This window comes from Oncorhynchus clarkii, chromosome 10, assembly GCF_045791955.1.
Source record: "Oncorhynchus clarkii lewisi isolate Uvic-CL-2024 chromosome 10, UVic_Ocla_1.0, whole genome shotgun sequence".
NCBI classification, from domain to species: domain Eukaryota; kingdom Metazoa; phylum Chordata; class Actinopteri; order Salmoniformes; family Salmonidae; genus Oncorhynchus; species Oncorhynchus clarkii.
The window spans coordinates 57200123-57214439 of record NC_092156.1 but is presented as its reverse complement, the minus strand read 5'-3'; the positions used below and the strand labels follow the sequence as shown (position 1 = coordinate 57214439).

Here is a 14317-nt window from a genome sequence, read left to right as displayed (position 1 = left end):
CTCTCTTATAGAGAGTATGTCATTAGTACCGTCAGCTGTGCTTAATTGCCTCTGGTTACCTTGTCCGCCATGCCTTGTTGGGCTACTATCCGTGAGCCCAGTCTGCCCTCTGATGGTCCTTCCACATACCTTCCCCCCCAGGAATGAACAGGAGGGTCGGGCACCAGACGCACCATCTTGGTCGCGTCGGGACAACGCGTCTGCATTCCCGTTCCTCGATCCGTTCTTGTGGATGACATGGGAAGAGAACGGTTGTAAAGACAAAAACCATCTGGCTTTTCTGTTGTTATTGTTTCTCTTACCAGCCATCCACGTGAGGGGCGCATGGTCAGTAACTAATGCAAACCTCCGACCCAGTAGGTAGTACCGGAGATAATCGAGGGCCCACTTGATGGCTACGGCCTCTTTCTCTACGGTAGCATACCTCTGTTCCCGATCGCTGAGCTTCCTACTTATGAAGAGAATCGGCTTCTCTGCTTCACCTTTACCCTGAGCTAGTACGGCCCCGAGCCCTGTATCCGAGGCGTCGACCTGCACAATGAACTCTTGTGAGAAGTCCGGAGCCTGTAGAACGGGATCAGAACACAGGCCATCTTTTAGTAATTGAAAGGCCTCTTCCGTCTCGTCTTTCCACTCTACCTGGTTTGGCAGGTTTTTCCTGATGAGGTTTGTGAGGGGGTTGGCAATGGTTGCATACCCCGGGATAAAACAGCGATAATATCCTGTTATCCCTAAGAAGGCCCGAACGTCTCGCTTGGTCCGGGGTCGAGGCCAGTCACGAATTGCCCTGGTCTTCTCTGCCTGTGGGCGTATTTTCCCATTCCCCACGGTGTACCCCAGGTATTCCCGCTTCGGACAGGCCTAGGCAGCATTTATTTGGATTGGCTGTCAACCCTGTGGCTTCCAAACTCACGAGCACCGCCCGTAATCGCAGGAGGTGACTATCCCAGTCCTCGCTGTGGATGACCACATTGTCTATGTACGCCGCTGCATACTCTTGATGGGGCCGTAGAATGGCATCCATGAGGCGTTGGAAAGTTGGAGCGGCACCATGCAGTCCGAAGGGCATCCTCACATACTGGAAAAGCCCCTCTGGGGTGGCGAAGGCAGTCTTTGGGCGATCCTCCGGAGCCACCGGCACTTGCCAATATCCCTTTGTCAAATCCAGGGTAGAGATGAACTTGGCCTTTCCTAAGCGCTCCAAGAGTTCATCCACGCGGGGCATGGGATACGCATCGAATGTAGAGATGGCATTCACGCCCCTAAAGTCGTTGCAGAGTATCATACTACCATCGGATTTGGGGACCAGGACTATGGGACTGGACCACTCACTCGTCGATGGCTCGATCACGCCCATCCTCAACATCTCCCTTAACTTTTTCTTAGCGATGACTCGGCGAGCCTCAAGAATACTGTAAGGGCGGATATGCACCTTCTTGCCGGGTTCAGTGTGCATATGGTGGAACAGGACATCTGTTTGTCCTGGGAATGGAGAGAATATTCGACCGAAGTTCATAATCAGCTTGTCTAGCTGTCTTGACTGCTCCGGTAGGAGAGTTTGGCCACGGCACACCTGTGGTAGAGCCTCCTCTTTTCCTTTGCCCTCCAGGGCCATCAAAGCCACCTCCTCCTCTCGTCCATGGTACGTCTTCAGCAGGTTTATGTGATAGAGTTGGACCTTCTTCCTCCTGTCAGGTTGCTTGATGAGGTAATTGACCGGTGAGACCCTTTTCATTACCTCGTAGGGCCCCCTCCACTGCGCCAGTAAGCGATGTTCGGCCGTGGGCACAAGCACCATCACTTTCTCTCCCACGGTGAACTCACGGGGGGTCGCGGACTTATCATAGGCCCGGCCTTGGGTCCTTTGTGCCTTCTCCATATGCTCCTTGACTATGGGCCACACTGCTGACAGGCGGTCTCTCATCAGGGTAACGTGTTCTATTGTGGATCGAAAGGGGCATGGTTGGGTCTCCCAGGTCTCCTTGGCTAAGTCAAGGATTCTTCGACAGGGTCTACCATAGCGCAATTCAAACTGAGAGAATCCAGTGGATGCCTGGGGTACTTCTCGCAGGGCAAACATTAAGTGTGGGAGAAGCATGTCCCAGTTTTATCCCGTCTCGGGACACCACTCTTCTCAACATACTTTTAATCGTTTTGTTCAAGCGTTCACACCCGTCTGTTTGAGGGTGGAATATGCTTGTACGTATCTGTTGAACCTGATAAAACCGACACAAGTCCTTCATCAACCGGGACATGAACGGGGTTCCCTGATCGGTTAAGATCGTCTTGGGGAGGCCCACACGAGAGAACATCAGGAATAACTCCTTGGCAATTCCCTTTGACGATGTTACGCAGGGGTATGGCCTCCGGGAACTTGGTAGCGTAATCTATAACCACTAGGATGTACTCGTGACCTCTGGCGGATTTTGGGAGGGGTCCTACGAGGTCCATAGCTATGCGTTCAAAGGGAGTCTCTATGATGGGGAGAGGAATCAAAGGGTTACGTAGGTGTGGCCGTGGAGCTGTACGTTGACATTGATCACACGTCCTACAATACCTGGCCACATCCCGGGTGACCCGGGGCCAATAGAATCTCTGCATGATTCTGTCAATAGTCTTGTCTCGTGCCAGGTGTCCTCCTAGGACGTGGGAATGGGCTAACTGTAGAACTGTATCCCTGTATGGTCTAGGCACCATAAGTAATTCCTGGTTTTTCCCCCTTCGTCGTACGACCCAGTATAAGAGACCCCGCCTGATTGCATAGTAAGGAAGAGGGGGCTCATCTGATCTGTCGACGTTCCTCCCGTCGATCACCTTCACCTTCCTCATGGCCTCCCTTAGGTCTGGGTCTCTATGCTGTGAGGTGCCAAACTGTCCCTTTAATTCCTGGGGCAGGTCGACCTCGGTAGAGGGATGTGGAGTTTGTTCCCCATCCCCATCAGGGGTGACCGAGGAGAATCCCTTCCAGGTTCCCTCCTCGGATGGAGCTTCAAATATATCCCTTAGCACCTGGTTGCTCCTTCCATCCTGCGTTGTGTATAACCCTTGTGTCTTCATCGGTGGTTTCCTGTAATATCTGTCGTAAAGCGTTGGGTCGCTATTTCTTCCTCTGCTGCAGAGGACGAGGACGCGGCTACGTCTCCTTGTAGGACTACTACCTTGGGCTTGGATTCTCTCTTCTTTCCCGTCCCCCTTCTTCCCGTGCATAACGTCATCTGCCAAAGCTCCTTATATAGGGGACAGTCTCTCCCGATCAATAATGGCACCTTCAGCTGGGGCACTTTCCCTGTACACCTTCCTTTTGGAGTGAGAATAGCAGATTCACAGTGGGGTAATAGTGGGTGTCTCCATGGATAAAGGATACGGCTACTTTGTCTGGTAGCAGTGTTGCGGAGGTCACCATCCGCTACTCTACTAACGTAACCATACTTCCCGAGTCGAGAATTGCTACCACATCTTGTCCTTCGACTCGAACCAGAATCTCTGGGGCTGGGGCTATCTCTGCTAACCAACAGTGTTGATCCTGCCCCCTCAAAACGGGATGTGTGGGAGTAGGCAGTGATGACTTCGTGACCATGGGCTCATCCTTGCTAGGACATTGTGGGGCATAATGGTCGGGAGACTGACATTTATAACACAGACCCTGCTGTGTGGTGGCTGACTTCTCCCATGCCTTGGGGGGGGGGGGGGGGGGGGGGCTTGGACGTTTCGTGATACGGTATTGGAAGAGTCCTTCTGTTCCTCCATGTCACTTTTTAACAACTCCCCTGTAGACCGATATGTTTCCACCGCCTGGGCTATGTCCTCGGCTGACAACGGGTTGGCTTGCCCCTGTCACTGGGTAATTCTCTCAATATCTTGTCCACTACGAGTGTCTCTATCACATGTCCTACTCCCTTTCCAGGTTCTAGCCACTGTTTCGTCAGTCGTATTAATGCGAAGATCTGGGCACGGACGGGTTGATCAGCTGTATAGGTCCATTGATGGAACTTTACAGCCCTGTCTCTGGCAGTCAGCTGGTACAGGGACAGGATCTCGGTTTTTAGTCGCCCATAGTCCGCAGCTTCGCGGGAATCCAGGTCAAAATAGGCTTCCTGAGCCACCCCGGTCAAAAGAGGGACTAATGCGCTTGCCCTTTCTGTGGGCGGCCACTCTTCCAAGGTGGCCGTCCTTTCGAAGGTCATGAGGAAGGCCTCAATATCATCCTCCTTGGAGAGACAAGGTAAGATGGCGTGAGCAGCCGCTCTTGGATTAACTCTAGGTTCTTCTCGTCGGCCCAGCTGTTGTTGCAGGAGTTCTATGGTTGTCTGCTGTGCCGTGATCAATTGTTGTAGTAGGGCGTTATCCATCGTTCTTGAATGGTTCCTCCGGGTCTACTGGAAGAATCTTGATTTACTCACTTATCCTTGTGTCACTCGTCCACCTAATGCCCGCATTCTCCACCAATGTGAGCGAAACAAGTAATTGGGCATCACTCTAAAGCGGGAAGGTGGAATAAACGAGTCAGGAGTAGGTTTTCTTGATTGAACACAGTTCCCTATTGAGGGCATTTGGTCAACACAAACACTCCAACATAATCAATGAAAATCTTCCAAGGAAAAACATACGTCTTCTTCTCCAGATGAAACAGGAACACAAAAGGATTATCTTTAAACTACAACAAAAGTCACGGGATTGTCACTGTCTTAGTGGTTCTTCCTGGATAGCTCCTCTCTCTCGGTGGCCATCTTCCAGAGATAGTTTTCCCCTCCACTCTCTGCTGGTTCCATTCTCTCTCTTATATGGGAAGGAGAGTATGTCATTAGTACTGTCAGCTGTGCTTAATTGCCTCTGGTTACCTTGTCTCCCATGCCTTGTTGGGCTACTATCCTTGAGCCCAGCCTGCCCTCTGGTGGTCCTTCCACATACAGAATAACGAACACAGAGATCCCAGACAACGATTAGAAAGTAAGAAAAAGTCCAGGAGACTGTTGACTGACTGAGATGTCTAATTCACACTACAGTGCCGACCCAAACCATACTGTGCTGGCCAGGATATTTTATTTTCACATTGTCCTTTTTTCATTCCAGCAACTACAGTAGATGAGTAACCAGGCCAGTGTGACACAGCTTGGCTTGACTTGGCTGTGTTTGTCTCAGTAGTGTGAAAAGGGTAATAGTGTGCTTTAGTGGGCCAACGTTGGAACTATAAGGTGTCCAAACTGTAGCCAGGGGCCACAGGGTTGGGCCTCTGTTCTTACTGTGGTTAACCCCTCGAGGTCTGTCTCTGGTAAAGGAATCCATGGTGAGAAGTCACTGTCTACTTTATGCCAGTGTTTTTTGTTGTTGTGAGGGATGGTAGGGGAGTGAGGTGTCCATGAGTGTGTTTAGATTCAATGCATGAACACACACACACACAGAAATGTACACAATGCACACACGCTTGCAAGCATGCACACACACACACACGTCTTGTCAGTATCCTTTGATCCTGCATGCAGAACAGTCCATGATTGTCCACACAGTCCAGTGGTAGAGCTTCAGGGAGGAATTGTTGCCATGCTGAGTATAATTCATCACAGCCAATCTCTCTTTCCTCCAGGGAAATCTCTGCTGTCCATCCCTAAAAGTCTGGCATCCCATGGTAGTCTTTTAAGCTCTATGGGCAGTTCCCTGTCATAAAAACAGCCTGGGTAGTCTTTCTCTCAAAGTTCCCTAAACAGACCCTAACTCCTAGACCTAGACACTGCTTGATATGCTCGACTTAGACATGAATAGATGAGTAAATTGATAAAATCTCAAATTAACCTATTCCTTTTGCTACAATTTGAGTTTTTGCCATATTTCTCACACAAGTTTTTTCATCTCCTTGATGGAACATTTGAATGTTATGAAATTAAATGTAATGAATTTGAAAAAATTAAATCTTAGTGTAAGGGCACCCCGAAAAGGAGGAAACTCTCTACGTCCTCGAGAGCTACTGGGATGTGCATGCCTTTGTTCCAGCATGAACAAGCCCGATGACACTTATTGTCGTCCAGACTGCATTAGGCTGGAGCTGGAGCAAAAGCCTGCACACCCAGTAGTTGGTATTTGATAACCCCTGATAACCCCTCTTTAGAGTAGGGGCTATAGTTTGTTTGAGAAAGTCAAAGGTCAAAGGGCACAGAGCAGGGTTTAGAAAATAATCCAGACGGATGGTTATCTTGTGTGACTGTCACCAAGGAAAAGTGACTCACTGGACTGCCAGCCATACTGTTGCACATGTGACAGGACATCAGTTTGCTAGACCAGGGAGACATCCAGGGAACATAGGAGTGAGTGTCGTACTGTAGGAGTGAGTCTTGTCTCTTTTTTTCAGTCTTTCTCCACAGCTGCATGCTTTGGGGTTATCTGGTGCAAACACAGAGACAGGAACAATCACCCACAAAACCCAACACCAAACAGGCTACCTAAACATGGTTCCCAATCAGAGACAATGACTAACACCTGCCTCTGATTGAGAACCATATCAGGCCAAACATAGAAATAGACAAACTAGACATGTAACATAGAATGCCCACTCAGATCACACCCTGACCAAACAAAACATAGAAACATACAAAGCAAACTATGGTCAGGGTGTGACAGTACCCCCCCCCCCCAAGGTGCGGACTCCGGCCGCAAAACCTGAACCTATTGGGGAGGGTCTGGGTGGGCATCTATCCGCGGTGGCGGCTCTGGTGCTGGACGTGGCCCCCACTTCACCATAGTCTTAGTCCGCCCCATTGTCCGCTTCCGTGGCCTCCTAACCACGGTGACCCTACTAAATGACTCCACTAGACAGAGGGGCAGCTTTTGACAGAGGGGCGACAGCTCGGGACAGAGGGGCTCTGGCGCCTCTGGGCTGACTGGCGGCCCCTGGCTGACTGGTGGCCCCTGACTGACTGGCGGCACTGGCGGACCCTGGCTGACTGGCGGCACTGGCGGCCCCTGGCTGACTGGCGGCACTGGCGGCCCCTGGCTGACTGGCGGCACTGGCGGCCCCTGGCAGACTGGCGGCACTGGAGCTCTGGCAGCGCCGAACAGGCGGGAGACTCCGGCTGCGCCGGAGAGGAGGAAGGCTCTAGCAGCGCTGGAGAGGCGGGAGACTCTGGCAGCGCTGGAGAGGAGGAAGGCTCCGGCAGCACTGGACAGGCGGGAGCACCTGTAGGGATGAGACGGAGAGACAGCCTGGTGCGGGGGGCTGCCACCGGAGGGCTGGTGCGTGGAGGTGGCACCGGATAGACCGGACCGTGCAGGCGCACTGGAGCTCTTGAGCACCGAGCCTGCCCAACCTTACCCGGTTGAATGCTCCCGGTCGCCCTGCCAGTGCGCACTGGGCTATGCAGGCGAACCGGGGACACCGTGCGCAAGGCTGGTGCCATGTAAGCCGGCCCAAGGAGACGCACTGGGGACCAGATGCGTAAAGCCGGCTCAATGGCACTTGGCTCGATGTTCACTCTAGCCCAGCCGATACGCGGAGCTGGTATGTACGGGACCCCGTGCACTCCACTGCATAACACGGTGCCTGCCCGGTCTCTCTCGCCCCCCTTTAAGCACAGGAAGTTGGCTCAGGTCTCCTACCTGGCTTCGCCATAGTTCCTGTGTGCCTCCTTCCCAATACATTTTTGGGGCTGCCTCTCGGGCTTCCTTGCCAGCCGTGTTCCCTCATCTGTCAGTCACTGTGGGGGGCCTCCGGAGGGGCTCCTTGCTGCGTGAGGGTGTGCCAGTACTCAAACTTCTTGCCGATGTGTTTGAGACACTCAAACCAATGTTTCAGCCTCACTCCCTTGGCATTTATGCCCAGTTCAACTCCGCCTGTGAGAGAGGAAGGGAGAAGGTGGAAGGGAGAGAGAGACAGACAGAGAGAGAGAGATATAAAGAGAAACAGAGGGAGAGGAAGAAGGAGAGAAGAGAAAGGAAATCTTTAACCTTTAGTCAGGTAGGTGAGTCATCAAGAAAAACATATATTTTACATGAACAACTAGGCGACAGACAGACGTTCAGACAGACCCGAAGAGAATCACACAGAAAGACACAGGAGACACACAGGGAGAGAGAACAGCAAGAAAAATGGGAGAGAGAAATAGAGAGTCATCACTGGGGGGGGGGGGGGGGGGGGGTCATCAGACAGATAGAGGTTTTCCTGGCTGTGATTGCATAGTTGATGGAGTGTGAAGTTTTTAACACAGTATTTAACAGACGCCAGCTTTCACAACGCCTCAAACACGCTCAATAGCTCATGTGTGGCCCCACTAAGCCTTGGTATTAACTCAGATACAGTGAGAGGTATGGGGCAGGTTAATACTGTTCTCTTACATAACTCACACTCCCGCGGAACCAGACATACACACATCAACACACAGTCCTCACAAGTACAGTAACACAAACACACACAGATCCCACTTGGCACAGACGTTAATTCAACATCTATTCCACGTTGCTTCAACGTAATTTCATTGAAATAATGTGGAAACAACGTGTGCCCAGCAGGATGTGTGTAATTGTATGTGCGCAAACACACCTCGCGCCCAAGTTTCCGAGAGCAAGTGTGTTTGGATAGTCGTCTCACGTACCTTCCTAATGACCCCTTCTCATTCTTGCCACCAACAAACACAGACCCACACACAGTGGTACACACATTTGACCTGTTTTCCTAGGCCACTCACGTACCGCCTAATGACCTTCCAATCCCCCCTCTCCCTTTGCTGACCCCCCCCCCCCCCCCCCCCTCCACACACACACACACACACACACAAACAAACAGATCGATACCATGTTCCCCGAGCCCGGAGGGGTGTGGGTGACAAATGGCGGGCGATTGTGTGACCCGGCGTGATGGATGAGGGAGGCCGTCCCACTCCCTTTCTCTTTTCCTCCTCTTCTATTCCTCCCCTTCTCCTCCTTCCTCCACACCTCTGTCTTTGTGCAAAATGAGAGGTCCAGTCCACCCATCAATTGCTCTTACAAATCAGGGGGGACACTGCTACTCTCTCTCCGTCTCTCCTCCTCTCTCTCTGCCTTCCATAATTACTCTATTTCTTTTTCATTTTTCTGTCCCTGGCTTCTCAACTTCTACCTCCATCATTCTTCCTGGCCTTTACAGAGAGTATTTGACAGCACATTTGCTTCTCCCTCTGCTCTATCCATCTTTTTCCTCTCGGTCACTCCCCCCTTTCTCTTCCCCATCTTCCTCCCGTCTCACTCTGTCTCTCCCAGTATCACAGTCATTTTCCGCAGTGCTAACAGATCTAGGCCATCGTGTATGTTGGCCATTACACTATAACGATAACAGTCATGGGAGAGGTTAGCCAGAGCAGCGTGTTAGAGCGATGGCCTTTTTCCCCTTCTCTTCTGGGTGTGGGTAATAACTCACAAACGTTATGTCCCCAGCTTGAGAGAAAGAGAGATGGAGAGAGAGAAAGAGAGAGAGAGAGAGAGAGAGAGAAAGAGAGAGAGAGAGAGAGAGAGAGAGAGAAAGATTGAAGGAGAGTAAGTGGGTGTCTGTGTGAAAGAGAGAGTGGGCTTGAGATAAATAAAAGGGTGAGTTGGAGAAAGAGAGAGAGAGAGCAAGGGAGAGAGAGCGAGGGCACTAGGGAGACAGTCTGGGAGAGAGAGCGAGGGCACTCGGGAGACAGTCGGAAAGAGAGAGAGAGACTTAGCCTGTTACAGGGAACCTCCAGATGGGAGTAAAACACATTGATCTCAAGGCCTTCCAGCTCCCTGGGAGACAATCCATTCTGCCCCAGCTGCCTCCCCACCGGTTCTCCCTGTGATATACGTTACACGTCGGGCCGTGTCAGAGCTGTTTAGTGCCTCACAAAGCAGTGTGAATCTCACGTGTCACCCCGTTGAGGGATTGAGGACAACTTTCTGTCGCTCTCGTTTTCATTTCCCAATGCTCTTGCTTCTTCACATACGGCCCCCGCAGTCCTTTCCTTCTTTTCTGCTCATTTTCATTTCATCCCCCTTTTCAGTTCTTCCATCCTTTCACTATTTATTCTCCTCCTTTCACTCCCTCCCTCTCTTTTACCTATGACGTCATCGCTCCCTCCCTCTAGTTTACCTATGACGTCATCGCTCCCTCCCTCTCTTTTCCCTATGACGTCTTCGCTCCCTCCCTCTCTTTTCCCTATGACGTCTTCGCTCCCTCCCTCTCTTTTACCTATGATGTCATCGCTCCCTCCCTCTCTTTTAGCTATGACGTCATGTCTCTCTCCCTCTCTTTTACCTATGACGTCATCGCTCCCTCCCTCTCTTTTACCTATGCCGTCGTTGCTCATTACACTGCGGCCCGCGTTGCTTTCCTCCTCACACCCACAAATTCTATTACATTATTTTCTGTAGCTATATTTCTCTCTCGCTAACTCTCCTCCTTTCCTCACTTCCCCTTGAGACTTACCTATGAAGTCGTTGCTCATCCCCAGATCGTAGTCCCATACAGAGATCTCCAGGGTTTTCTTCACCAGCTGGTCGTGCGGAACTTCATACACAAACTCCTGTAATGAACAGAGGTAGAGAGAGAGAAAGGTATTCATGTACTCACACTTAGCGGAATTTTATTCAGATTATGTTTAACATTGAATGTGAAACATGCATTGACTTAAATTCACGTTGATGGTATGGTAGGTAGTTATGCAGTATTGAAGGAGATGGAAAATGTATTCAAATTATGTACTGGAATCAAATTATGGATTTAAATGCATGGGACAATATTCTAACACAAATGCATGAGAATGGGTAAACTATAGCTCTCCATCACTTCCAAGGGCATAGAATTCAACTTCAACAAACAACATTAATATGATATATTATATATCTTGCACATCTGGTTGCCAAATGTGAGTCAGAGAAATGGGTTGCCAGGTACAGATGTAGGATCTACATTTGATCACCATTTTGTTGCTGAGGATTTTCCTACAAACTTGTAGTGTATTTGAGTTTAAAAAATGCTTCTAACGTTTGTGATTTCCACTTTGCTCGGAGTGGGTGGAAGTACCTCATTAAACTCGGTATTGAGAATTTTCTTCTTCATTGTGGTTTTGAACTTGTACTTTTTCCCCATATAAGACTGCAGCACAGAGAGAGAGGGGGAGAAAAGAGCGAGGGAGATATAGAGAGAAAGGGAAGGAGGGGATGAGAGTGTGAAAGAGAATGAGGTAAGAGAGTTAGAGGGCAAGGGAGAGCACAGAGGAGAAAGAGAGCAAGCAAAAGCGAGATCGAGAGGAAGAGAGAGATATGAAGGGAGAGCAGGAGAATGAGAAAAATATGGAATCTTAATTAGCCTGTTGACACAGCATGACGACTGAAAATGCCGCTTTTCAAGGCCTCCTGGGTGGCCCAGTGGTCTAAGGCAGTGCTAGCTGTGCCACCAGAGATTCTGGGTTCGAGCCCAGGCTCTGTCTCAGCCGATTGGTAGGCCAAAGGGGCCACACAATTGGCCCAGCGTCGTCCGGGTTAGGGAGGGTTTGGCCGTTAGGGAGGGTTACACACTAGCAAGTCCTGTGGCGGGCCGGGCTCAGTGCACGCTGACTAAGTCGCCAGGTTTTCTGTGTTTCCTCCGACACATTGGTGCGGCTGGCTTCCGGGTTGGATATGCATTGTGTCTATTAACAGTGCGGTTGTGTTTTGGAGGACGCGTGGCTCTCGACCATTGCCTCTTGCAGCGATGAAACAAGACAATTGGGAAGAAAAAAAGGATAAAATAAAATAAATATATTAAATAAAAAATAAAAGTGGTAACAAACAAATAACGTTGCTAACTAATAAACACAAATTAGTTTTATTATCTGAAGCTCTGAGATAACCCGGAAACAATAAAAAGCAACTTTAAATAGCTACTTTAGCACTATTATGTCTACATTTTTTAGTTGCACTGCTCCGCTAACTAACGTCTAGCAAATTATATAAGTAATAAACTTGCTGAGGTAAACACAAAGAGCCAGTTTCCTGGAGAATGATTAAACACACTCTTGGTCTGAAAAGCATGCTAAATGGAGAATCTCTGTTAAATGCTTTTTTAGTCCTGGGTCCGTTGCCTCTACAAAGAGTAGGATTGCTGTTCGGCTTTAGCTTTTAGATCATAGTGAATATGATAATATGGACAGGGCAGACCTGTCGCTAGATCAGCAGTTCTACTCTAAGACACTTTTTGAATTCGGTCCCAGGAGTGTAGGCGTAAATCTGGTTCTGGGAAAACTGGCCCATTTTGAATTGTAATATTAATCCCTGTTCTTTTAGGACAAATGCTAATGTAGCACAGACACCTCATGTACCTTACAGCCTCCACCTTCTTGTTTGGTTGTCCTTCTCTGTCTCTCGATCCAGCTTTTCTCTTCCTCTGTTGGGGTCCTGCATGGTGTACCTGGCTCCACCCTGGTCATCCCATGTCTCCCTGGCCAAAAACAACAAAGCTTTGCTGGGGCTAAGATCACCTGGAAATACAATGACTCCCTGGTTCCAGACTACCCAGAATCCTCAGAGCAACTCAAGCTCTCCCCGGATGGCTTCTTTCTGGAAATCTCTCCTGTCAGTGTAGCCAACGAGGGGGAATATGAATGTGTGATCAAGCAGAATGATATGGAGTGGCAAAAAGTGCACATAGTCCAGGTTGATGGTGAGGACACATACTGCCTCCTCCTATTTTCATCACAACTGCCTGTGACGTGATGTAGACCTTTCTTGAAATAGACACTCTCGGCTACACCCGACTTTAAAAATAAATGTACAAGTTAAAACTCAATCACCGTGTAAAGTGTGCCTACATTTTCATACTTAGGAATGAATCTTTGAGTCCATGTTGAGGAGAGAAACAGGACGACAACTTGAGCAGAGGGTTTAGATCACAATGAGTAAGGCATTTAGTAGATTTAAACATACGGCCCCAGAATTTCACTCTGTTCATAGATTGTAATTGTTCAAACTGGTGAAATATAGGGCCATTTTTTGTTGCAGTTTAGCAAACTGCAGGTCAGCAAACATTGCATTCATTTTGAGGTTGGCTCCAGAAATCAACTCCACTGTTGTGCTGTCTTTCATCTTGGTGTCTATCCCTCCAGTGTCCAGCAGCTACATTCTCAAGGTAAACGAAGGGTCCACTGTGAATTTACCTTGTGAACGCCCACCATCCAGCAAAGACCAAGTCCATTGGTACAGATATGATAAAGTGATGAGGAACGGCACACGGAAGCAGTTGAATCCTGCAGAGACTGGAGAAATGGTGGATGGTGACAGACTAGAATGGCTTTTTGGCTCCTTTGAAAAAGATGTGACAATAACACTTAATGGTGTCAAAATGGAGGATGCCGGCATGTACTACTGTGAGACAGCTGAGGAGGGCAGAGACAGCAGCAACTTTAATACAACTGAGCTAATTTTTCGAAGGTACGTTTAGCTAACCTTCTAATACGCTCTCAAACTTTTGCCTATACAGATGAAGTAGGAAGTTTACATACACCTTAGCTAAATACATTTAAACTCAGTTTTTCACAATTCCTGACATTTAAGCCTAGTAAGAATTCCCTGTCTTAGGTCAGTTAGGATCATCACTTTATTTTAGGAATGTGAAATGTCAGAATAATAGTAGAGAGAATGATTAATTTCAGCTTTTATTTATTTCATCACATTCCGAGTGGGTAGGAAGTTTACATATACTCAATTAGTATTTTGTCACGTTCTGACCTTAGTTCCTTTGTTTTGTCTTTGTTTTAGTATAGTCGGGGCGTGAGTTGGCGTGGGCAGTCCGTTTGTTTTTCTATGTTGGTTTTTTGAGTTTGGCCTGGTATGGTTCTCAATCAGAGGCAGGTGTCGTTAGTTGTCTCTGATTGAGAATAGAGAAGCCATAGAGAAACGAATCTGGTTGATATCCCTTTAAATGGAGGGAAGGCATGCAATGGATCAGGGAGGTTTCAAAATAAGAGGCACTTCCTAGTTGGATTTTACTCAGGTTTTCGCCTGCAATATCAGTTCTGTTATAGTCACAGACAATATTTTGACAGTTTAGGAAACTTTGGAGTGTTTTCTATTCTAATCTGGCAATTATATGCATATTCTAGCTTCTGGGCCTGAGAGATAGGCAGTTTCATTTGGGTACGTTTTTCATCCAAACATCAAAATACTACCCCCTACACCCTACACTGTTAAAAACATATCTGTTTGAGGTCAATGGAAGATGAAATTTGATGCAAAATCCAAGAAGTTTCCATTTGTGAAACTGAATGGTGATACTGTGTTGGTGCCTGTCCTCTACAGTGCCAAATACAAATTGGCTATGCAATACGTCCCAGCACTGATGGCACAGGTAACCATTTTGATTACC

At 48.7% G+C, this 14317-nt stretch overlaps 1 protein-coding gene across 1 annotated transcript; it reads left to right on the top strand.

Annotated features, from left to right (window-relative positions):
* Positions 1–11311: 11311 nt before the first annotated feature.
* LOC139419281 (uncharacterized) lies at positions 11312–13726 on the top strand. The gene is made up of 4 exons (XM_071169234.1): positions 11312–11415; positions 12258–12616; positions 13059–13383; positions 13711–13726. Exons 1-4 carry the CDS (start codon positions 11312–11314, stop codon positions 13724–13726), a joined length of 804 nt encoding a protein of 267 aa, XP_071025335.1.
* The last annotated feature ends 591 nt before the right edge of the window (positions 13727–14317 follow it).

Coding starts and splice junctions, on each gene's coding strand:
- LOC139419281 (XM_071169234.1), top strand. CDS start 11,312: ATGCCGCTTTTCAAGGCCTCCTGGGTGGCCCAGTGGTCTAAGGCAGTG. Junction 11,416..12,257: donor GGCTCTGTCTCAGCCGATTG/GTAGGCCAAAGG, acceptor ATGCTAATGTAG/CACAGACACCTCATGTACCT. Junction 12,617..13,058: donor GCACATAGTCCAGGTTGATG/GTGAGGACACAT, acceptor CTATCCCTCCAG/TGTCCAGCAGCTACATTCTC.